The sequence below is a fragment of the Lutra lutra genome, chromosome 13 (genome assembly GCF_902655055.1).
Source record: "Lutra lutra chromosome 13, mLutLut1.2, whole genome shotgun sequence".
Lineage (NCBI taxonomy): Eukaryota > Metazoa > Chordata > Mammalia > Carnivora > Mustelidae > Lutra > Lutra lutra.
Genome location: NC_062290.1, coordinates 5382254 through 5405132, shown reverse-complemented (window position 1 = coordinate 5405132; position 22879 = coordinate 5382254). Strand labels below are relative to the sequence as shown.

The following is a 22879-nucleotide window of genomic DNA, read 5'->3' as shown; positions in this document are numbered from 1 at the left end:
TGACTCATGTGCAACCTGTGCTCTCCCTCCACCAGCCTCAAAGTAACCTTTGGAAATTTGTAAAATAGAAGAAAGCACTCTCCTAAAAACATTCACTCCCGTAACTTTTCTACTTATGCAACTTGCAAAGAACTTCAAGCCAAGGAGAGAAAGGACCTGTTCAGGGCAGCTCGGCTGCCTCAAAGCCCCCTGCAGGCCCTCTGGAGCCCCGGCCATGCAGTCTGGCTGCATTCTGGAGTCTTCTCCGCTTCCCGGGGGCCCTGGGGTGCGGCTCTGCCATGCCCTGGCTTCCTGTGGCTTTTGCATTCATCAGCCTTAACCCAACGTGTGGGCTTGGAAGTCCGCGGACTCCGGCACAGCCACTGGAGCCGTCAGAGGGGAACTGCCTTAGAGCTTAACACACCCCGTCACCTCGGCCCCAGGGGCTCTGTCCACGCAAACATCGGTCCTTGCCGTGCAGGGACCCCGCACCGGGACAGCCAGACCTCGGATGGTACCGCGAGAGCTTTCAGTGGCATGTTTCCAAAACCTGTCCAGACGCCTCTGACAGACCCCCTCGGACAGGAAGGGCCACGCATTGACACCTCTCCGCGTTCAACACAGCGTGAAGACACGCGGTCTTGAAAAATAATGGAAAAGGAAGTAATTCTCAGACTCTACTTGAAGCCAAGTACCACTCAGCTGTTCGAAAACAGGTCTCAGAACTGCCAACCATACCTTAAACCCCCACACTGTGGCCGGAGGTCACACAGACGCCCCCGGGACCGGGTCCCCCTCTCCCCACGTTGCCTCCCACCCATCTCCCACCGCTCATGTCCCCCAGGTCAGCTCATCGTCCTGCTCAGAAATGGTTACCGGCGACCTCCCTCCATCTCCGAGGCCACCTGCAGCCCCCCACTGGCCTGCCTGTCCGATTACCGGGCTGTCATCAGCCTCACCTTCACCACGCTGACCTGCTTCTGGGCTTGTGCTCTCCCACCTCTGACCGCCCGGCAACCTACTCTCTGTGCGCCACAAACCCAGTTCCAGCGGCCTCGCCTCCCTCACCGAGCTTTCCTGACCTCCACATCCTGCAGTCCCGCAGCACTGCGAACCCGCCGCTCTGCCCCGTGTGTCGAAGCCCCAGACGAAGCCCCTCAAAGCCAGAGAGCACGCCCTGACCAGTCCCGGGACCACCCGCCCGGCACAGTGCCAGGCCCAGCCGGCACTCTATACACATCCCTCCTGCGCCGTGTTCGGCCCTAAATTTTAGGATCAGGCATCCAAAACTAGTCAAAGTCACTGGAACATTACTAATGGGCATTTCTGTCCTCCACTCCACTGCCACACAGCACCCCCACGCTCTAACACACTGTTGTACTAATGAGCATGTGAGCTTGAGCCCCACGGCAGAATCCTTTTAGATATTGAAGCCACTAAGATACAGATATCAGCCCATCCAGAAACAGATGGCCAACTGCAAAGAACCTTCCTCCACTAGGCCTTTTAACAAGGAAGCACTCCTCAGAGCACATCCTGACATGAACTGAAACAGAGACCGAGGTTCAGGCACCAGAGATGCCCATGGAAAGATCTGGATCACCACCTCCTATGTCCCCATGCTAACTCCTAGCAGGGCAAACAAAAAACAGGTGTGCATTGGCTGTCTTGAAAATAAGTTTTGAAACTAAGAAAGATTTTCCTTTAGTCACTTAGAAAATCTTTAGAAACCACAGGTCACTCTGTCACTGAAGTTTACTATGACTCCAGTTACTCTGTAACCACAATTTCTACTTTGATGTTTATCAAACAAACATATATATACAGCAGAAACCCTATGTCAGCACCAATCATTCCAGAACCCTCTGTCCTCTCACCTGTGCTTCCCAAGCAGTGTCTCCCAGGCCCACGCCACAGCTGATGCTGTCCGAGTCTGCACTGATACCACATGGGCTAAGGAAAGGGAAGGCCACTGGAGAAAAAAGTCTTGGTGTGGCTCGAAGGGCTCCTGTGTGTCCGTGCCATGTGCCAGGGCTGCCCGAGCATGGGGGACAGCAGGCGTCCTGGCCCTGCCCTCGCAGGGTCATCCCAGGGAGGGCAGCGAGTGACCCACCGCAGCAGACTGAGCAGAGACGGCGACAACCACCCAAACACTGAGAGCTTTGCTGCAGCACTGGAAGCCTCAAAAGCCTCCGAAGGAGCCTTCCAGAAACTAAACGTGGTTCTGGGACACAGTTTTCTACAACTGTGCCAAACCATGTCTGCTCACACCGAAAGCCAAACACAACAAATCCCACTTGAGTGTCTTTGATCCTGGAAGGCAGCAGAAAGAAATCAAGAAACGTGCCTCACACTTACCACGTAATAGAATTTTTTTGCGAGGGTGTGTATGAGTATGATTTTGGCCACGGCTGCGGTTCCGTACAGACAGACGGAGACATAGAAGTGGCTGTACCACGACAGGGACTGTCCAGTCAGAGAGACGAACACTGCCAGGATGAGCGCAGTGACCAGGCTCGTGAACCAGCTTATCAGCGTGATGCCAAGTGCGCAGAAGAAGTCCCTCCTGTAGGCGTCAGCTAATGGAAACAAAACACAAGGTGGACGTCACCGGCTGCCAAATCAACCTCACGGCCAGCCGGCAGAGTTACGGGGGCTAACGGTGAAACGAGAAATTCACCGCTGTCACTGCAACGTACAGAAAGTCCCAGAGGTCAGGTTTGTTAAAAACATGAACGACAAATAATACATAAGCAACATTCGCCGAGAGTCTGTGGCAGCAGGAACTCAGAGCCGTGAGTCCCGCAGGTCAGCTTCCATCTTCGGCACCTCGGGGACGCTCGGCGTATCGAAATACTGGCCAGAACGGAAGGTCAAGTTCCGTACCAAACGCGGCTGGGCAGCTGATGCGGGAGGAGCAGTGCGGCAAAGCCCCCGGAGGGGTCCGCCGCCGTGCCTCCGCCCCTGGAAGACCACCCAGCAGCCTGGACCACGAAACGTGCCGAGCAGAAGGAAACCAATCCAACCGGAGCGGTCGGGGCAGACGTCAGGACGGAGCCCTGAGCACCACTCTCTAGTGCGCACCAGCCTGCTTCATGGGAATTTCACTAACGGTCACGTACACGAACCTTTCCCAGGAGCTCCCACGTGCTGCCGTGTCTGTGGCACAAGCACAAAGGTCCCCGCTGCGCCAACACCAGAAGTGCAGCGAGCGCCTTCATCGGAGATTTGCTAAAAAATCTCTTACGTGGGATGCCTGGGTGGCTCAGTTGGTTAAGCAGCTGCCTTCAGCTCAGGTCCTGATCCCAGCATCCTGGGATCAAGTCCCACATCGGGCTCCTTGCTCATCAGGGAGCCTGCTTCTCCCTCTGCCTCTGCCTGCCACTCTGCCTGCCTGTGCTCACTCTCTCTGACAAATAAATAAATAAAAATCTTTAAAAAAAAAAAAAAATCTCTTACGCTATAAATCAGAGGTTATGTTTAGGATTTTGGAATCCCTGAACGGAGGTAAACGGACCAGAAAAACTGCAGGCAGAGTCTCATTCCCAGGCCAGCACTGTGGTTTGAGAGGAAAATACTCACTCTTGTGCTTGGGCTGCAACAACTTTTTGCCCAGGTACAACACGACAGCCATCACCACCACACAGTTAATGATGGTGCCGACGCGGGAGGGGTAGGCAATGACAAACAGGCCGAGCACGTCAAAGAAGACCATGTTTCCGTGTCGATACTTAGAGGAAGAAGGCAACATATCCGATGTAGCTAGGTATTTAAGAACTGCTAAAATGTTGTCACCTGTTAGTAAAGAAGAGAAAGATAAGAGGGTGAACAGACCACACGCAGTGCAAGGACGGCCGCAAACAGGAAGAGCTTTCCACACCGCTACCCCCCGCCCCCGTTCTCACCAAAGGTCTCAAAGAAGGTCTGGGCACCCACTCTGTGTCCTCTCCACGCACACGCTCGGCCCGCTGGCCTTCACCCTCTCCCTTGCACGGGAACTGTTCTCTGACGCATCCTTTCCTCACTACTGACAAACCCAAGGGCTGTTTCTTAGTCTAGTCATTTAACGTGTACCTTAAGTACTGCTCCAGATACCAGAAAGCCAGCGCTGAGCCAAGAGACAAAAGGCCCTCAGGAAGGTCACAGACACCAAACACACTATGGCACGTGGATTAAGAATAAGAAATGTCAGGGGTGCCTGGGTGGCTCAGTGGGTTGAGCCGCTGCCTTCGGCTCAGGTCATGATCTCAGGGTCCTGGGATCGAGTCCCACATCGGGCTCTCTGCTCAGCAAGAAGCCTGCTTCCCTCTCTCTCTCTCTCTGCCTTCCTCTCCGTCTACTTGTGATATCTCTCTGTCAAATAAATAAATAAAATCTTTAAAAAAAAAAAAAGAATAAGGAATGTCAATTCTATCTCAACTTAAAATAGGAATACAGATGGGGAGCAGAGGCCCCCGGGGACCACACCTGGGCAGCCAATGGAGTTAAGAAGTGAGGGAGGCACTTCTGTCTAGATGCTCCCATAAAAGCACTCCCGTCCGTGCTATTCAGGGCCTGGGAACGGGAGCGAGCTCAATGGGAGAGACAGCCCGAGAGCCAGAGCCGCGAAGGGGGAAGCCCTCAGGGGACTTTCCAAACACAACGTAACACAAGTCTGACTCAGGAGTCCTTGGCCACAAAGCCGGGAGCAGTAAAGCCGTTGGTGGGCAGAGCTCGGCACACATGGAACAACCGAGTCTGAACCTGAACGCAGGAGGAGGAAGACATGAGCCACGGGCGGTTCTCCCGTGTTCATACCACCCCTTTCTTGGCTTCCCCAGAGATGCCACACTGCCTTGTCGTGCCACTTCTGTCCCTGGCTTCCCCACCAGCCTCCAAATGTGTTTTCCCCAAAAGTTCAGGCTGAGTCCCCTGCCTCTGCTTCACTCTCCCAAAGTGCATTCCCTCCCCCATGCTTCTGTGGATTTCTCAATGCCTTTGATTCCCAAACCCGTATTCCTAGTGGGTCCTTCCAGCCGGCTGGTTCACAGACCCCTCCATCCATGTCTGACGGAGCTGATGGCCTCCTTCCCCTCTCCATGACTGCTCTGGGTGAGGTCACCTTCCCACGTCCCCATCAAGGTCAATGGCACCGCCTTTCCCCAGCCAGCTGGGACTTAGGCTTCACAGCCGGGTCTGCCGCCGGCCACCTGGTCAGCTCCTGTACAAGTCCCACCCAGACTGCAGCCTGACACCACTCACCAACAATCCACACACACATGCACACACGCACATGCCCATGCTCTGCTCTTCCTGGAGCACCCTTCTCTTCTGCGTGGCACCAAATCCTATCAATTCTGTCATTAGGGTTCCCCACCAGACTCCCCTCTCCTGACCACTCCAGACTTCTCTGGAAAACATGTTAAGCCCCAGCCCTGGTGTTGTGCTGACACCTGTTTTGTAACCCACTCACCTGCCCTCACCACCCAAGATGGACCAACATAACTTTCTGCAGCCAGGCACGCTGCCCCAACATGCCCAGAGCCCCCTCTGCCATCTGACTTCCGTTCCATACGCGCTCATCGCTCAGCCACACCACGTTCACCCTGGGCCCGATCTCTTCCCAGTGCCCCACAATGAACAGTCCTACATTCTTAACGGCTAACCTAGACTTCAAGGCTAAAATCCGAGCCCTCATCAGACTCTAAAGCCCACCCAGCTCATGCACACCGCACACTGCGTCCTAATGCACAGTCCACAGGGAATTTGTAGGTTTGTAGGTCAGCCCTAAGACTCCATCTTACCACAGACCAAGAGTCTACGTTTGAATACCAACCTGCTCTCTGAATGGAATCTGTTAGAATTCTGTCTGCGGTGTCATACTTGGTGTGATAAATGTATCCGTTCTCGATAAAAGCTAAGTCAATTCCTAAGACACACAGAAAAAAACAAAGCGTCATTTTGCTCTAAAGAACCACCTTTCTAAAAGAAACAAGATGGGATCAGGAGGGAGACAAACCATAAGAGCCTCTTAATCTCACAAAACAAACTGAGGGTTGCCACAGGGAGAGAGGGAGAGGGTGGCTGGTTATGGACACTGGGGAGGGTATGTGCTATGGTGAGTGCTGTGAAGTGTGTAAACCTGGCGATTCACAGACCTGTATCCCTGGGGCTAATAATACATTATATGTTAATAAAAAATTAAAAATTTTTTAAAAACCTTTCTTTAAGCCTGTTTAACATATTAAATTCCTAAACGACAAAATGTCAAAGCAGTGGCACCATCGCCGTCCCGTTCATGAATGTCTGACAGCGTCTAGAGCTGCGACACAAAATAACCAGGGGAGTACACATATCAGGGAGACCTCACAAGTCACACAGCAAGGGGCGGGGGGCATACAGCTCAGGAGGCCAGAGAACTCCGCTGTCTACACCAGTGCTGGGCCAGAGCCAAACTCTAACTTCATATCAGCTGTACAAGCCGCCACGGGAGCTAGCCAAGACAGGCAACGACAAAGCCGAAGACCCTCCAGGATCTCCGGCCACCACTGCGGGGAGCCTAAGTGCTAACCAGCTGTCCCCCGTCCTGCCACTGTGTGGGGAAAGACGACAGGTTCTAGAAAAGGCAAGCATTTGATTTAAACCAGAATTTAAAAGAAAAGGAAAATATCTGGAAATCAGTTTCAGTGACTCAGAATACACAGCTCTCACAACGGAATGCACTCTCAGGATACACTGCTGGCTCACAATCCTGCAAAAAAGTAAAACCTGCTTCTACTTAATCGCCACTGGGCTAGAGCCCACGGTAGTGTACAAAATACCTGGAATGTTCCCAAAATCCCTGTAGATGCGGAAGTCAGTATCTGAAGGAATGATTCCACTCTGGAAGACCTCCTGAGCCACCACGGAAGCAAACGGGTGTTTAGCAGCGGAAACATAGGCCTGGACCAGCCATGGGTTCTCAGGACCTAGAAGGAAACAGGAGAACACAGCACAAGTGACGTGGTCATATTCTTAACACACCACAACACAGTTGCTGCTGTGGCCTGGGGACACAGACCCGAGCAGTCTCTTCACCTTGTTTCCTATGTTTTCTAACATTTGTTTGATTAGGTGTATATTAACTTTAAGAATGAGGAATTAGGGGTGCCTGGGTGGCTCAGTGGGTTAAGCCTCTGCCTTCGGCTCAGGTCATGATCTCAGGGTCCTGGGATCGAATCCCGCATTGGACTCTCTGCTCAGCAGGGAGCCTGCTTCCCCCTCTTTCTCTCTGCGTGTGTCAAATAAATAAATAAAATCTTTAAAAAAAAAAAAAAAAAGTTAGTTCAAACGCAAGCAAAATTAAATCTGTCAAGACCTAAGTCTAGAGAGCAGTAACCTTTCACAGGAGAAAGGCTGGGAAGGGTCAGAGGGGTGGATCCAGAGTGCAGACGATACTCTCAATCTTCATCTGGGTTCTGGTTATATGATTATATTGTCGTAAAAATTCATCAGGCTGAACACCCAGAGCTGTGTGCTTTTCTTTTACAATGAAAAATGAAACAAAGACACTTAAAATGTCAACACGAATGAAAAAGGTTAAGACCTGGGCACCTGGGTGGCTCAGTTGGTGGCTCGGGTCACGATCCAGAGGTCCCAGGATGGAGCCCACATAGGGCTCCCTGCTCAGCGGGGAGTCTGCCTCTGCTCCTCCCACCCTACTCATGCACGCGCTCTCCCTCTCAAATAAATAAAATCTTAAAAAAGAAAGGAAGGAAGGGAGGGAGGGAGGGAGGGAGGGAGGGAGGGAAAGTAAGACCCATCGGCAGGTAAGAAATGTACAGTTTTAGGGGCTCCTGGGTGGCTCAGTGGGTTAAGCCGCTGCCTTCGGCTCAGGTCATGATCCCAGGTCCTGGGTTCGAGCCCCGCATCGGGCTTTCTGCTCAGCAGGGAGCCTGCTTCCTCCTCTCTCTCTGCCTGCCTCTCTGCCTACTTGTGATTTCTATCAAATAAATAAAAATCTTTAAAAAAAAAAAAAGAAATGTACAGTTTTAAATGTCCACTGCCTGCCCTTTAAGCCCCTGGAGAGCCAACTCCTGCGTGTCGGCACCGCAGCCCAGCTCCAGCCTCTCACTGATCGCCCGCTGAGGCCTACAGGTCAAGCTCTGGTACAAAAAGGAAGTCTGGAAAGACCAGGCGAGGCAAGTCGGTCAGCCTCTGAGTGAGCTACTCCCCACCGTATAAACAAGGCAAAGGGGGCCCTTAGATGAAGAACTACAGAACTGAGGGGTTTACTCGGTGGTTACTAATCTTGACAGGTGGCTACTGACACTCTCCCAACGTTACAGATGAGGAACTAGCAGGAGCAGTTGTGTGACTGGTTCAAGGTTGCCTGCCAAGGGTGTGTGATCTGGGGTCTGACCTTGGGGCGTCCGGCTGGAGCCTGTGCGGGTGCTACAGGAGCCAGGTAAGACAAGGAATTCCCCTCCTGGGGAACACCACAATAGCTGGGACCAGAGAAATACACAATTGTCCGGAGAGGGGGAAAATGTTTACGTCACCATGAACATAACCAGTCTCCTGTGCGTAGACCTGGGAAGCAGCTGCAATTGTTTGCTCTTATAAAAAGCCAAGAAGGGGCGTCTGGGTGGCTCAGTGGGTTGGGCCTCTGCCTTCAGCTCAGGTCATGATCTCAGAGTCCTGGGATCAAGCCCCTCGTTGGGCTCTCTGCTCGGCAGGGAGCCAGCTTCCCCCACCCCACCTTTGCCTGCCTCTCTGCCTACCTGTGATCTCTGTCAAATAAACAAATAAAATCTTTATTTAAAAAAAAAAGCCGAGGGGCGCCTGGATGGCTCAGTGGGTTAAAGCCTCTGCTTTCGGCTCAGGTCATGATCCCAGGGTCCTGGGATCGAGCCCCGCATCAGGCTCTCTGCTCCGCAGGGAGCCTGCTTCCTCCTCTCTCTGCCTGCCTCTCTGCCTACTTGTGATCTTTGTCTGTCGAATAAATAAATAAAATCTTTAAACAAAACAAAAAGCCAAGAAGACTATGAAGTACTTGGATTGATGTGTCCATGTGCAGTTATTTCTACAGGATAAATTCCTGCAAGTGGCCTTGTCGGACAGAAGGGTCTGCACACGTTTTTTTAACGTGGTACCTATTGCCAAATTGTGCCAAAATGGCATCAGTCTACACTCCCCCATCACTGTCCAACACTGCCCGCCCCACCAGCACTGGGCATTATCATTCTACTTACTTTCTGCACATCTAAAGTCTAAAAAATTCACTAAAAAAAAAAATACAATTTAAATTTACTACTATCTGGAAGGCAGCTATGCTCACCACTATACCACCAACACTAAATTTACTACTATCTGAATTTATATTTCTTCTGAAATAAAGCTTGACTACTTCGTTTGGCAGTTTCTTAAAAAGTTAAACATAAATTTACCATATGACCTAGGTATCCACCCAAAAGAAAGGAAAACATATGTCCACACACAGACTTGCACACAAATGCCCACAGCAACAGTATTCCCAAGAGCCTGGAAGCAGAAATCAATCCTAATGTCCATCAACTGAGAAAACCACCAACAAAACGCACTCTACCCGTATAGCGGAACATGATTCAGTCACAAGGAGAAGGAAGTGCTCACACGTGCTACCACGTATGGATGGACCTTAGAAAACATCCTATATATTGAAAAAAAAACAGACTAGTGAGTGTGTGGCTTCTCTTTGGGATGATGAGAAGATTCTAGAATTGATGCAGTGATGGCCACTCGATGCCGTGAACAGATCTAAAAACCACTGAGTTTTACTTCAAATGGGTGAATTACACGGTATGTGGCTTACACCTCACTAAAGCTGTATTCTGTTTTAAATGAATGTGATCTCAAGCAGGTTACAAAACAGTAAATAGAGCAGGATCACATCTTGTAATACATATTAACTCACTCTGTCAATGTGTGTGTACAGAAATAATTCCAGAAGAGCAGGGACTAAACCATCACACTGGTTTGCTCTGAGGCAGGACATGGCACATTTTTCATAAGATGAAAGAAGGATTCTGTGACCCCTTTGCTTTGGGGCTTCTACTCAAGGTTGGTAGTATCTGAGTTTTTCACAGAGGACATTTATTACTGGTTTCATCTGATTATATTTTAAAATAATGGATTTTACAACACCTTAAAACGATTCAAGCAGCCTTACTGGGTCATGACATAGATCGCCAGTCTGATAAAGCCAGTCATTCTTTCCTGCATCCTGGCCCTTTTTAGAATCAGGTGGTAATGATTATTCCAGTCACTGAAAACTCCCCGGGTGAATGTTTCTCTCTGAAGGGACAATGGAACACAAGTGAGTACTAATGGTTTTAACCAAGACATTTCCAGAATAGGACAAGTGCCTGTTTACGAAACTGAGGACAGGCCAATCTAGCAGGACTCCACACCCCAGAGGCTTTATCCCCCTGCAGTCACAAGTGGAAGCCACGCTGACTTGGAAAACCCTCCCGGCAAGGAAGCCAAGCTTTAGGGGGCAGTGGCACGGTGAAGGGAGAGCCTGAGGAAGGTGCTGGAATATCAGAACAAGCCCGGGAAGCTGTCCCGTATGTGGTTCAGCCACAGGAACAAGCTACCAAAACCTACAGGGAAAACATGGAGTAAAAACTCAGAAAAGGGGGGACACATTCTCTTCAAATCTTCTGCAGGATGCCCTCCCGAAAAAATTAATTCTGAAGCATGAGGATTTTATTTTCAAATGAGTGAAACGTTTGAACTATATGTACAGTTAACCCTTAGAACAACACAGGCTTGAACTGTGCCGATCCACTCCCATGCAGGTTTTTTTCAATAAATATGTGTAATACTGGAAGTATATTTTCTCTTATGATTTTCCTAAGAACATTGTCTTTTCTCTACCTCACTCTGTTAAAGGTTACAATACACAATACATCCAACATACAAATGTGTGTTGACCAACTGCTCATTATCATTAAGGCTTCCAGTGTACGGTAGAACAGTAGTTAGGTTTTTGGGGAGTCAAGAGTTACACACAGGGCGCCTGGGTGGCTCAGTGGGTTAAAGCCTCTGCCTTCGGCTCAGGTCAAGATCCCAGGGTCCTGGGATCAAGCCCCGCATCGGGCTCTCTGCTCGGTGGGGAGACTGCTTCCTCCTCTCTCTCTCTCTCTCTCTCTCTCTCTCTCTGCCTACTTGAGATCTCTGTCTGTCAAATAAATAAATTTTAAGAATCTTAAAAAAAAAAAAGTTACACACAGACTTTCAACCATTCAGGGGATCAGCGCCCCAACCCCTGTGTTGTCCAAGGGGAAACTGTATATTGCTAATTAGTAACAACTCTATTCTTTGCTTTCATTATTGACATCATCAAATGCAATGCAAAATGTAAACAATACAGAGAAGTAAAAAGAGTGTAAGTAAAGCAGTAATGACAATTCTGGTTTTAAATTCATGAAGCAACGGAGAGCTCAAGGTGGCTTTTCACATTTAGCCCCTTCCTCTGCCCCAGGGACACTTACCCCCGCTCCACCTGGTGACACTCACCAACCAGCAGGGACCGTTACTGTAGTCTGTCTGCATCTTTCCAGATAACACATCTAACATGTATGCAGGTGTGTAACATTTATGTAAAACTACCCACACTTAGTAAAAAGATCATGGACTGTAGGCTAGTCACACCCAGCAGAAGTGGGTACTCGATAAATGTAAATGAAGACATTAACTTGAATCTAGAGCTAACTGACCCGCGGGAAATATGTTTTAACGTCTCTGGACTACACACGTGTAAAATTCACTTCTATACAAGCACAGAACACATGCGTGTTCATATAGATGCACAGAATAAATTCAGAAGTACAGGCTACACCTCAGGACTGGTTTTGATCTGGGTCCTAGGAGTCCAAGGCGAACTGTACTGAGCACTTCACACAGAGCACCCCCGCAGGAGGGAAGACGCACAGACACGCTCCTGCCTGTGTGGGACCCTGACATTTTCACTGGAGGACAGACATGGCGTCAGCTCTCCTTGCAGAATTTCCTCTTGCTGCTTTTCGATCTGGTGGTTGTTCCATCCCATAACCCCCCTATCCTGACTGAACCCCAGAGCAGGAGGGCATGAATAATAGTGTGGCCTCTACTGAGCCCCACAGAGGTCTGCGCCAGCTTCCCACAGGTTAGGTGAGGCGTGAGAGCAAGCAGAAAGGTCGGAGAGTTAGAAGGAAAGGAACACGTTCCTCTCATCTCATGACCTTGGGATTCTCAGAGGTCAGCTGACATAAAACATATGCCCATTCTGAAGGGTAAATGTCTAAAATAAGTTGGAGAATATTAAAATACTGTGCTGTTTAAGATATGTTATAAAGACATGCTTAGCACATCTCCCCCAACACCGGGTCTGTACAGGGTACTAAATAGCTCCCCTATCAGCTTACTTCTTCTAGCCCATCTCGGGCCCCCCATTACAGAACTTATACCAAATGCTGTGTGTCTGACTAAAACACACTGTGCACATTTCTAACACACTGGGGAAAATGCAAATTCCCACGTGAGAGTTTAGGAAGCCCAGAACTTTGAATTCTGTTAAAAAAAAACACAACAAATGACCCTCACTAACTTAATGTGCGCTATCCTCATGCCCCATCATCTCGTTACCCTCCGGAAGGCTTACCTGTCAAATTAAAAATATTTCTCTGGCTGATGAAGTATTACTGAATTCTGTGAGATTCAAATTAATTAAATGATCGACTTAAAGCCCCTTAACCAGAAGCGTATTTTCTCATTTAACTCATGAAACAGTTGTCACTTAGTATTACTTAGATCGTGATCACCCGTAACAGACAGAACAACGTCCTCCGCCTACATGACAATCTGGTTTGTGGTTACGAGCAAGGGCTGCGAGCCTGGGCCGCCTAGGTTCCATCCCACTATGACTTTTACCAACTATGAGACCTCACGGACATTGTGATGTCTCCTGGCTTGGTCTTCTCATGCGAAATGACAGTCGTGACAGTACTCAGCCTTGAGGCTGCTCTGAGGACTACGTGACTTAGTACACAGACGATCCTCTGAACAACACTTGGCGCATAAGTGCAATGCAAGTGTCAGGTGCTGTCACATCATCTTGTTAAAAACGCCAACAGCGACCAAGCAAAAGTATCCCATGCTTTACAAAGGTTTCATCAGAGAGATTAAGTCCGAGAAGCCTCCACTTTCATAAAAATAAGAACTGCATTCAAGTATAGGAAAATGTAAAACACAGGCTCACATACCTGTTTGGAACACCAGCTCCTTCCCTCCCACGCCCGCCGCCTCCAGGTTAATAAATGCGCGAATCAGGCTGGCCCAGGGGTGCTGAGTTATGAAACCATGACTGGCCTGAATAAGAAGGGAATAAAACAAATATAGGTTAAACAACCTTAAATTATCGAAGTCTTTATTTTGCTTATTTTAAAGACAGAATGTATATGCTGATAAAGGGAAGAATGGGAAAATTTTTTTTTTCGAAGGTAGGATCTCAAGACATGTGTCTGCTTCTCCGCGCCTGATGGCTGCGAGCATCTGCTGAGTGGAAAGTCACCATCCCAGAAGGCAGCCTGATTCCCATGGGCAGTGCCAAGCACCGTCAGCAAGCGTGAGGCTGGGCCACTGACAGAGCAGAAAGGACGAGCCTCGTGCTTGGGTGTTCACACTGCGTGCCGGTCTCAAAATAGCTCTGGAACTCCAGGGTCCCAGAAACCCCGAGGTGGTTAACTGTGCCCTCACAGAGCCCTTTTATGAATCAAACACTGACAAGATGATCTGTGGCGAGTTCTCAAATGCTGCACGTGGGTCCGCAGTGGCTGTGAGTTTTCTGAGGCACTGCTGGGCACAACGTTATTGTTACGTGATACTACTATGTGACCTACACAAATGAATAATCGAAGTGTGGGTTAGTATTATTACTATATTCTTTGTTATTACTCAAATCTAGTACCTTCAAGAGTAAAATCTCACCTGTAGGACATTTTCCTCAGCACCATTAAAGAGAAATATGACAGCATGATGTAAGGGTTCTGAAGACGCCGACAAGACACGAAGGACCTCCAGCATCACTGCACAGCTAACAGCATCATCGCTGGCACCTTTAAATCAGAAAACAAGATTGCTCCTCAGATTTTAAAACTCTTAGAGGATGAAGCGGCGCCCGGGTGGCTCAGTCGGTTAAGCGTCTGCCTTCAGCCCTGGTCATAGTCCCGGGGTTCTGGGATGGAGCCCCGCATGAGGCTCCCTGTGCAGTGGGGAGTCTGCTTCTCAGGCTCTCGCTTCTAAGTAAATAAAATCTTTGAAACTAAAAAAAACAAAAAAATTTAAAAAACAAAAAAAACCTTTTACAGGATGAACCATCATGGCTACAAATGGGTTTTTCTCATCAAGAAAGCTCCACAGTGTGGCTCAGTCGGTTGAGTGTCCAACTCTTGATCTCAGCTCAGGTTTTGATCTCAGGGTCATGAGTTCTAGCCTTATGCTGGGCGTGGAGCCTACTCCACACACAAAAAAGTACCGCCATGGCTGCAAGACCAGAAGCATGGCTGTCATCAGCTCCCACCCTGCCTCACTCCACAGGGCTGGGACCGTCGTCTGGTTGACCTGCAGGCCTGTGTGGGACCACGCCTGCCCTGAACGTCACTCGACTCACATCTGTTCAATCAGCAGTCAGGAAGGACCTCACTTACTACTGAAGAGTGGCATTCTCATCACCCCGGGGCAATCTGCTCCATTCTCTCTCCTCCGGCCATGTCTTCCATAGTAACCTCAAGTCTGGTGCTCTGGCTTCTGACGTCATCCCTGTGGCCTCTGTGCCTTTCCTGCCACAATCACAAAGCTGCACCTCCCTCCACATTGACGGGGGAGGGGGGTGTCGCATTTTTTAAAGTTCATGTCATGAAAGGGATTATGTGACGAACAAGTACAAAACAATACGGGTTCTAGTAAGACACAGGAACGGGTACCAGCAACCTGAACAGCACCCCTGCTCCGGGCATCGAGAAAGCGGAGGCCCTCGTCAGACCGCTTCCCTTCACCTGGATTCAGAAACTTTACAGATTAAAGGTGATTATAAAGATGACTTTCATACCTTGATTTTTTTTTTTTTAAACACTCGAAGAGGTAAAGGAACTGACCGGACAAGTGATGATATTGAGGAAATACAGTTAAGTATTTTAGGTGAGGTAATTCATGGTATTATTACTATGTCCAGGAAGAATCCTTACCCTTCAGTGATACCGACTGAAAGAGAGAGAAATTAGTACGGCTAAGATCTGCTTCAAAATAGCTAGCCAATGGGTACAGGGGCGCGGAGAGAAAAAAAATAAGAACAGGCCTTTGAAGTTGGGTGATGAGTACACTGTTGTCAAACAATTCTGTTCTTATACAATTTGACATCTAACATATTAAAAAGTTTCAAGTTTAAGTAAACAAGACATAGAAATAACCCAGGCCAAGAACATTTCTGGGTTTATACACTGGGAGGCAGGGTGCTGCAGAATTTAGGGTGAGTTTCAGGGCAAGAAACACCTGGAAGTAAATTCTAGCTGTCAGTTACCCTACAATTTCCTGGTCTGGAGGGCAAGACTAATGACAGTTATCTCACATGTGTGTTATGAGGATTGTAAGAACACAGGAACCACATCTAGTACTAAATTGTTCCTTCTCAGGACGCCTGGGTAGCTCAGTGGGTTAAGCCTCTGCCTTCGGCTCAGGTCATGATCTCGGGGTCCTGGGATCGAGCCCCACATTGGGCTCTCTGCTCAGCAGGGAATCTGCTTCCCCCTCTCTCTCTGCCTGCCTCTCTGCCTACTTGTGATCTCTGTCAAATAAATAAATAAAATCTTTTAAAAATAAATAAATAAAAATAAATTGTTCCTTCTCTTCACAAATTTAAGAAACACTCTGAAACCAGCTAAAATGCTTACTCCAGCACTGGTAAATTCCAGACCAACCCACTTCCTACTCAAGAAAAAAAAGAATTAGCCATCCCTGTCTTGGTAGGGTCACTAGATTGTATTTTAAATCGAAGTGAAACAAAGTAATCATTATCTAATTACTATGGAGCAGAAAGTCCACAAGCTATCAGTAAAAAGCTCAGTAAAAAGTAACAGCTTCAGGCAACCCAAGGAAATGACTATTTTTTAACTTTGAGACTGAGTTACTTCAATGTAAACAGCAAATACTAAAATGTTTATTCAAAGTGAAAGAAAGGAAAAAGTTAACCTGTCCACTTACCTTCCTTTAATGGCGCTGGCTTCTCAGAATGGGGCTAGAGAAGATTACATATTGGGGGAAGGGGGGAGGTACGGAGGGACAGAAGGAGAGGAAGAGAGAGAATCCCAAGTAGGCTCCAAGCCCAGGGCTGAGCCTGACACGGGGCTCGATCTCACGACCTTGAGCTCATGACCTGAGCTGAAATCAAGAGTCAGATGCTTAACTGACTGAGCCAGCCGGGGCTCCCCGATTAAACACCTCTCAGAAAGGGAAGGAAAGTTAGAGGACCGCATCTCTAAGGGCGGGTGGTACACCAACCTCACTTTCCAGTGAGAATTAACCCTGAAATTGAAACCACCACTGAAATAATTCACTCTCTTCTACCAACTGGAGCTATGCAGCAAACCCAAGAAGACATTTAAGGCCTTTCTGTGGGTAACATTACTCCCAAGTGGTGTATCAGCTCCTAAAGTTCCAGACGCGCTGCTGAGGGGAGCTAAAAGAAAGAAAGAAAGAAAAAAAAAGTGCATCTCTGTGTTTCACTTAGTTCATCCACTAAAAGGATACAGATGATGGTCTCTTTTATGATTGTCGTCTTCAGCTATTTTTATTTATTTTCAACTGTCTGAACAATTGGTAATTGACAGAAATTTCCTTGAAATTGTTGGCTAGGTATTCTTATAAAATTTTAATTAAAAATGGGTTCCAATGACCCATAAAATCGCTGTCATTTCCGTGTATGTGATTTTTAACATCTGGCACTATGATTCTGAGACTTGCATACACATCTTTCCTTTATAATGCTCTTAAATAACCACGGTGTTCATCTGTCCCATCCAAGAATTTAAGCACTGTAACGGGAGTGTTACAGGGGGCGGCGCTTAATTTACAGGTTCTTTGAAGTAGGCATAAAGAGTACTGGTTCCCTACGCACACACAAAGGTATTTCTGACTTTATAAAACAGATGTTTGTACACAGATACTTGAAAAAGAGTGCTACATTCTAAGTGTAATTGGCAGTCTTTGTGATTAGAGACATCCTAGTATGAATCATTTTATCAAACAATTTTTTTATTTTCATACAACTCGGAATGCTCATATGAGTCTGCTATAAGTTCAAGCAATTCAAAAATATTACTATCAAATAACAGTGGAAAAAAAATATTTTTCATGCCATGGAAGTCCTACTATCTCCATTTACAGACCAGAAACCAAGCAAAGAAGGTGAGGTAGTCTGCCAAAAAGAAGATTAACTACCCGCTAATACTCTCCTTCCTTTAAATGCAGCTCAAAGAACTGACAGGCTAGAAGGCCCAGCATCTGGTGCCACCTCCATCTCCAGCAGTGGTGATCACCTACGTTTACTCCTGTGACAAAAGACAGGGTGGAACAGATGCCACCTCAGCTTCTCCAGCTCCCAGATATCATGATTCCACTATAAAAAGCTACTGCTTTCTATTCAACCCTACTTAAAATCTAACTACTGAAAACATCTCTCTCATGAATCTTATTTTTAAAAATACAAGTCCAATTTAGGGAATGCTCATTCATTCTACAAGTATTTATCCTGTCAGGCACCGACCTAAACATCAAGTATTCTTTTTTGCCAAAGTATTTTCAGGGCAAGATTTATGGATTAATGAGATATTCTCAGAGTATGGCATCCCCAGTGAACCAAAATCCTCCCTTTACCGGTCACCAGACACTGCCAGGAGAGCTGTCCTCCAAACCCTGCATTCCCTGAAGGCAAAAACGGTTCCTTCATCCCAAACCCATAAAGCCTTGTACAACATCTAGCTAACTAAACACTTCAAGTGGAAGAACCTGACCCCGGGACACAGGGACACAGGACTGGCAATGCCGACTGCTGAGGCAGCTGCCATCTACCAGAAACATTCCATGTCCTGTCACTGCGCTGCTGGCGTGGACGCTCAGAACCTCAAGCAAGCAAGCACTTGAGCCACTAGCCAGGCTCTGGATCTTCAACCAAACGTTAAGATTCTAATTGTCTTGAACAAGTGCCCACGCAGCTTGGGGTTAATAAACTTTCTGGGCTGACCGACGCGCAACTCCAACAGCACTAAAGACCAGGTCCGTACCTGGCGAGTTTGCCACGGAGTCAAAATGACAGTTCGCCAGGACCGCGTGCTGGGCTCCATCCCTGGGCTCCAGCTTCACCACGACGTTGGTGATGTTGTCGTAGTAGCTTGTAAAACCTCCCAAGAAGTCAATGCTAAAGGAGCCTGTGGGCCGCTGTACATCCACTGAAATCCTGTGAAGGCTGTTACTCTGAGCTTCAATCAGTTTAATCTGTTCCAAAAGGTAACGGACCGTCACGATTTCATTTTCTGGACTTCCTGTGGTCCTGGGGCCGATGGATGTTATGTGTTCAAGATAATCCCTGGAAGCAACCAAAAGGATGACGGTGACAAGGAGCGCTGGGCTTAGAACTAGTGCTTGACGCAAGGCAAATTTTTCCTGTATGCCCTCCCACCCTCCCCAGCACAAACAAGTCCTTTGACTTCTCACATAAAAAAGGCTGACTTTTATTACTTCAGGTACCCTGTGAAAATCACTTGTAAGTTTCCATCATTTTATTTTGCCTCTAGTGAGCTCCTCCCTTCTGAGTTTTCTCCACCCACCCCACTCCCCAATTCTTCCTATCTCCATAACAAATCAACACAAAGACCAGGAATTCTGTTCTGAACATGCGGCCTCTTTAAGGCTAGACAGACAGAACCCAGCTTCATGGGACCACACTCTGGAGGGTTACTGATTCTCAAGCCAATGAGCAAAGACAATTAAGGAGAGAGGTTGAATAAGAAAGGAAAACTTTTGATCGTTTAGAATGTACGCTGCCCCCTCAGTGCACACTAGGCCTACTACCTTCCATTCAGACCAAAGCCAACCCTACCCGTAAAACAAACAAACAAACAAAATAATGTGTTGTCTTTTCACTGCATTCCAAACGGGCAAAAAGGGAGTGGGGGAGGTGTGTTCTAGAAAGTCCTTAAGAAAATAAGCTTCCAGCACTTTGTAGTCAAAAGTTTTTAAAACACAGTGACTTGAAAATTCTGCTAGCTTAAGACTTTAGGAACTTTGATATACTTGACGTTACAATACCTTTGACTTTAATCACTTCCCCTAGCATGCTCAAAGGTCTCTCGTCTTTAAAACGAAACAAACCAAAAAAGAAACCACCAAATCTCACACACCAGGGGCCCAAGGACAAACTTCAGGAATGTAAGAACCTCTGAAATTGTAAAATTTTGAATGCACAGTCGTTCAGAAAAAGCCTCCATGGCTTACAGGTATGAGGACTGTGACCCCCAAGAAGAGCACTGCCTTATCCCCCTGATCACCTCCCCCCATACCCAAATTGTAAAACGGCCTAGATACACAAATGGCACCCCCCATTTCATGTGGAAAGCAGGACTAGTAAAAAGTGGAAGTTGCTCCCGGAGATGGGGGACGACTACCAACCCTCCAAGCTCAAGTGGGGCAGAACGGAGGCGAACAAGCAAACGCAATCCGCAACCCCCCCCCCCACCACCACCACATCAGCCCGGGACACCTCCCCCGCTCCCAGCCGCACCACCGGCTTCACTGGGGGCAAGGCACCCATAAACGGGGACTCCGGGGCAGGGACGCGCGGGGGCCCTCCCAGCCGGCGAGCCCGGGCGATCCCGCGGGGGCGGGCGCACGCAGGTGCGGCAGCCCCAGGGCCCGGCCGCAGCCGCAGAGGGACGCGCGGGCCGGGCGGGAGCGGCGGGTACCTGGCTTGGCGGGCGTCGAACTCCCCGTGGCGGCCGGCGGCCCCGCGCAGCACGAGCTGCTGCAGTGAGAGCTGCACGAGCGCCCGCAGCACGAGCAGGTAGAGCGCCAGCCCCAGTGCGGCGCGCGCCTCCGACAGCCCGGTCCCGGCGCCCCGGCTCGCGCCGCCGCCGCCGCCGCCCCCCGCGCTCCGCTTCCGCGTCCTCGCGCCGCCGCTGCACGCGTCCACCGGGGGCTTCGGTACCGGGGCCTCTCTCCCCGGCTGGGGCACGGCCGCCGGGCCCTCCCGGCGCTCCCCTCCGACGCGGTGCCGCCTCACGGCCGCCGACTCCGAGCCCCACTCCATGACCACGAGCTTCAGCCGCCAGCCCAACCGACCGCTCCGGCCCGCGCCGGCCCCGGGAGCAGCCGCGGCCGCCGCAGCGCCTCCTAGTGAGCGGACGGAGCCTGCGGAGGGCCAAACTTCTTCTGATTGGCCCGGCCGCCGCGCGCCAGCCTTCGGGGCAGGTCGGCGGCGGGCACCGCGGCAGGCCGGCCCAGGGGTGGGCGTGACGGCTGTGCCTTCTGCGGCAGAGCGGCCCTCCCCGGGGTGGGACAGAGCTTTCCAAACGGAAGGGTACACAGAAACCTGGAAACGCGAGGCAAGTGAGAGCTCGCTTATAAAAGGACGCGCGTGGTGCACCGGGCGGATTCCGAACACGGTGGCCCCGCATTCACAAGGGGCGACAGAGCAGGAAGAGTAGGCTCCCGGCTCTTCAAATTAGAACCGGGACTGCGCAGAGAAGGCCCAGCCTGCCGGTCCCACACACGCCGTCCCAACACGGATCTTCATAACCATGTGAGGAACCGGCACTCTCATGCTCTCCATTTGACAGATGGAGGACAACAACCGCTCTTTCTTACTGAGCATCAGCCGAAAGCCAGGCCCTGTGCTCAGGGCTTTCATGCTTCATCGCATTTGATTCTCACAAGAACCCCGAAAAGATTTTTGTTCTTACTGAATAGCTCAGAAACCTAACGGGTAACAGATGAAGAACTTAGATCCAGTTTGGTGGGATCCCCCCTGCCCCCGCCCCACAAAAAAAAACAACAAAAACAAAAAAAACAGCATTCTGGTCCACTGCTGTGTCTGGCACTCTGGAAAGGAAGGTTCCGGAAAGCTGTCGCTCTCTCCTGGTCTCTCGGAGGTGTAACCTTGGTTTTAGTGTAGATACTAGGGATCACCTGCTGACGCCCTGAGCCTCCCTGCCTCCAAGCTGTGTGTGTCCACCATGGAGTTGCTGCAGTTCCAAGACCGTGAACCTGGAGGCCAGCTAGGGAGGGACACCAGCACCCTGGGGGCTGCTCCTGGCCAGAGCTCAGGCCCACCTGAAACCAGGACACTCATTCCCAGCTCTCCCGACACACAGTCCTCTTTCACTGTCCCTCCTGCTCTCCATCTTTCCTTCTACAGTAGGATCCTCTCACGGGCTGTTCAAGGTGCACAGAGGGTTCGTCCCTCCCCTTATTGCCTAGTATCCTTCTCTTCCTCCTCCAGACCTCAGCTCCAGTGGCACTTCCTCAAGCAGAAATCTCCTAACCAAAGGAAGCCAGCTTCCCCTATTTGTAGGGTCTCACAGCACCATGGACGCGCATTATTATTTACCACCTTTCCCGTGAGACTGTAAGCTCCATGAAAGCAGGAACTGTGTCTGGCTTTGCTCGCCATTTTATTCCCTCCTCTTAACCCAAACTGGGAAACATAGTAAGTTGTCTGTAAATATTTCTTGAGCCATAAAATGAAAGTTTATGGCGGCAGCATCATGGTAACAAAGATCCTTTTTAGCCCATGAGGTCTGTGAGACCAAAGACAACGTCTACCTGGTTTATTCATCACTGTGTCCCCAGTGCTTATCTCTCTGGCTAGCCCATGATTGGCACCTAAAACATACTTACAGAATGAGCAAATGAATATATATTGTCTTTTATAAGAACCAGCTTTCTTGCTATTCTCTTTCCAAAAACTCTACCACCTTTGGAAGATAAGACCTCAGAAACAGCTCTGTTCACTGTAGTGTAACAAGATGTGGAGCTCACTCATTCTTAGGGGAAGGGCATGCATGTCCCATGGTCTTTTAAGCTTTACGTATTTTATGCTGTCACTTTCTAGGCTTGGAGGTATCAGAAAACCTAGGGATAAGTTGTGCCCCTAGAAGCTGTGCTAGTGGTTAAGTCATATGAGCTCTCTTTTTGGGGATGGATAATGTGTGCTAAGCATCTCTGATGATCTTCCATGGAAGGCAGTGCACCAGAGCAGAAAGGAGCCTGGCTGTTGGAGTCAGATACGAGATCCTGAATTGGGTCCCTTTGATAAATATGTCATCCTGTGAGTTACAGTCTCAGGATCCTTATCTGTGACAACGGAGGTAATATCTGCCTTAAAGGCCTTTAGTAAGGATTAATCATATGAATAGTTATGAAATACTTATGAAAGATCCTCATGCATAAGTCTCATTAATTAATGTTTTCTGGAATGTTGCTGCTTATACAGACTTTTGCAGATGGGAATAAAGGCCGTTTCCCATTGTGATCATCATAGGCCCGAGGTGGCACACATTTTTACAGCTGGGTTCTTGGAGGACAGCTTTTCTCTAGACTTGTGTCAACTCTGGTATTCACATTTGAGTATTTTTAAGCTATCAACCATTGCATATCTACTCTGTCAGATACCAACCAAGGTGAGGAAATACAGAAAAGGACAAATCAATATTTCTGCCTTCACAGAGCATACATTCTAGTTCGGAGAGAAAATAAACAAGAGAGTGTGTATTTATGGGTGAAGAAAATTGCACATAAACTGCTATAAAGAAAAATAAACCAGAGAATTGAGTGACCTAGGCTGTTGTTTTTTCTTTTTTTAAGTTGAATAATC

At 48.9% G+C, this 22879-nt stretch overlaps 1 protein-coding gene across 3 annotated transcripts in view; it reads right to left on the bottom strand.

Moving 5' to 3' along the window:
- ERMP1 (endoplasmic reticulum metallopeptidase 1) overlaps nucleotides 1-20378 on the bottom strand; it is a 39569-nt gene extending 19191 nt beyond the window's left edge. For 2 of the 3 annotated variants that reach the window (XM_047700371.1, XM_047700372.1), the window contains exons 1-8: nucleotides 19971-20378; nucleotides 18294-18595; nucleotides 13948-14075; nucleotides 13224-13329; nucleotides 6780-6926; nucleotides 5795-5887; nucleotides 3562-3774; nucleotides 2338-2558 (exon numbers count right to left, since the gene is read on the bottom strand). In XM_047700371.1, coding sequence (XP_047556327.1) covers nucleotides 2338-2558; nucleotides 3562-3774; nucleotides 5795-5887; nucleotides 6780-6926; nucleotides 13224-13329; nucleotides 13948-14075; nucleotides 18294-18595; nucleotides 19971-20314 — 1554 coding nt within the window. In that variant the 5' untranslated portion in view covers nucleotides 20315-20378. Of the gene's footprint in view, nucleotides 1-2337; nucleotides 2559-3561; nucleotides 3775-5794; nucleotides 5888-6779; nucleotides 6927-13223; nucleotides 13330-13947; nucleotides 14076-18293; nucleotides 18596-19815; nucleotides 19926-19970 lie in introns of those variants that run through there. The other variant, XM_047700373.1, reaches the window with a different exon arrangement.
- Nucleotides 20379-22879: the final 2501 nt, after the last annotated feature.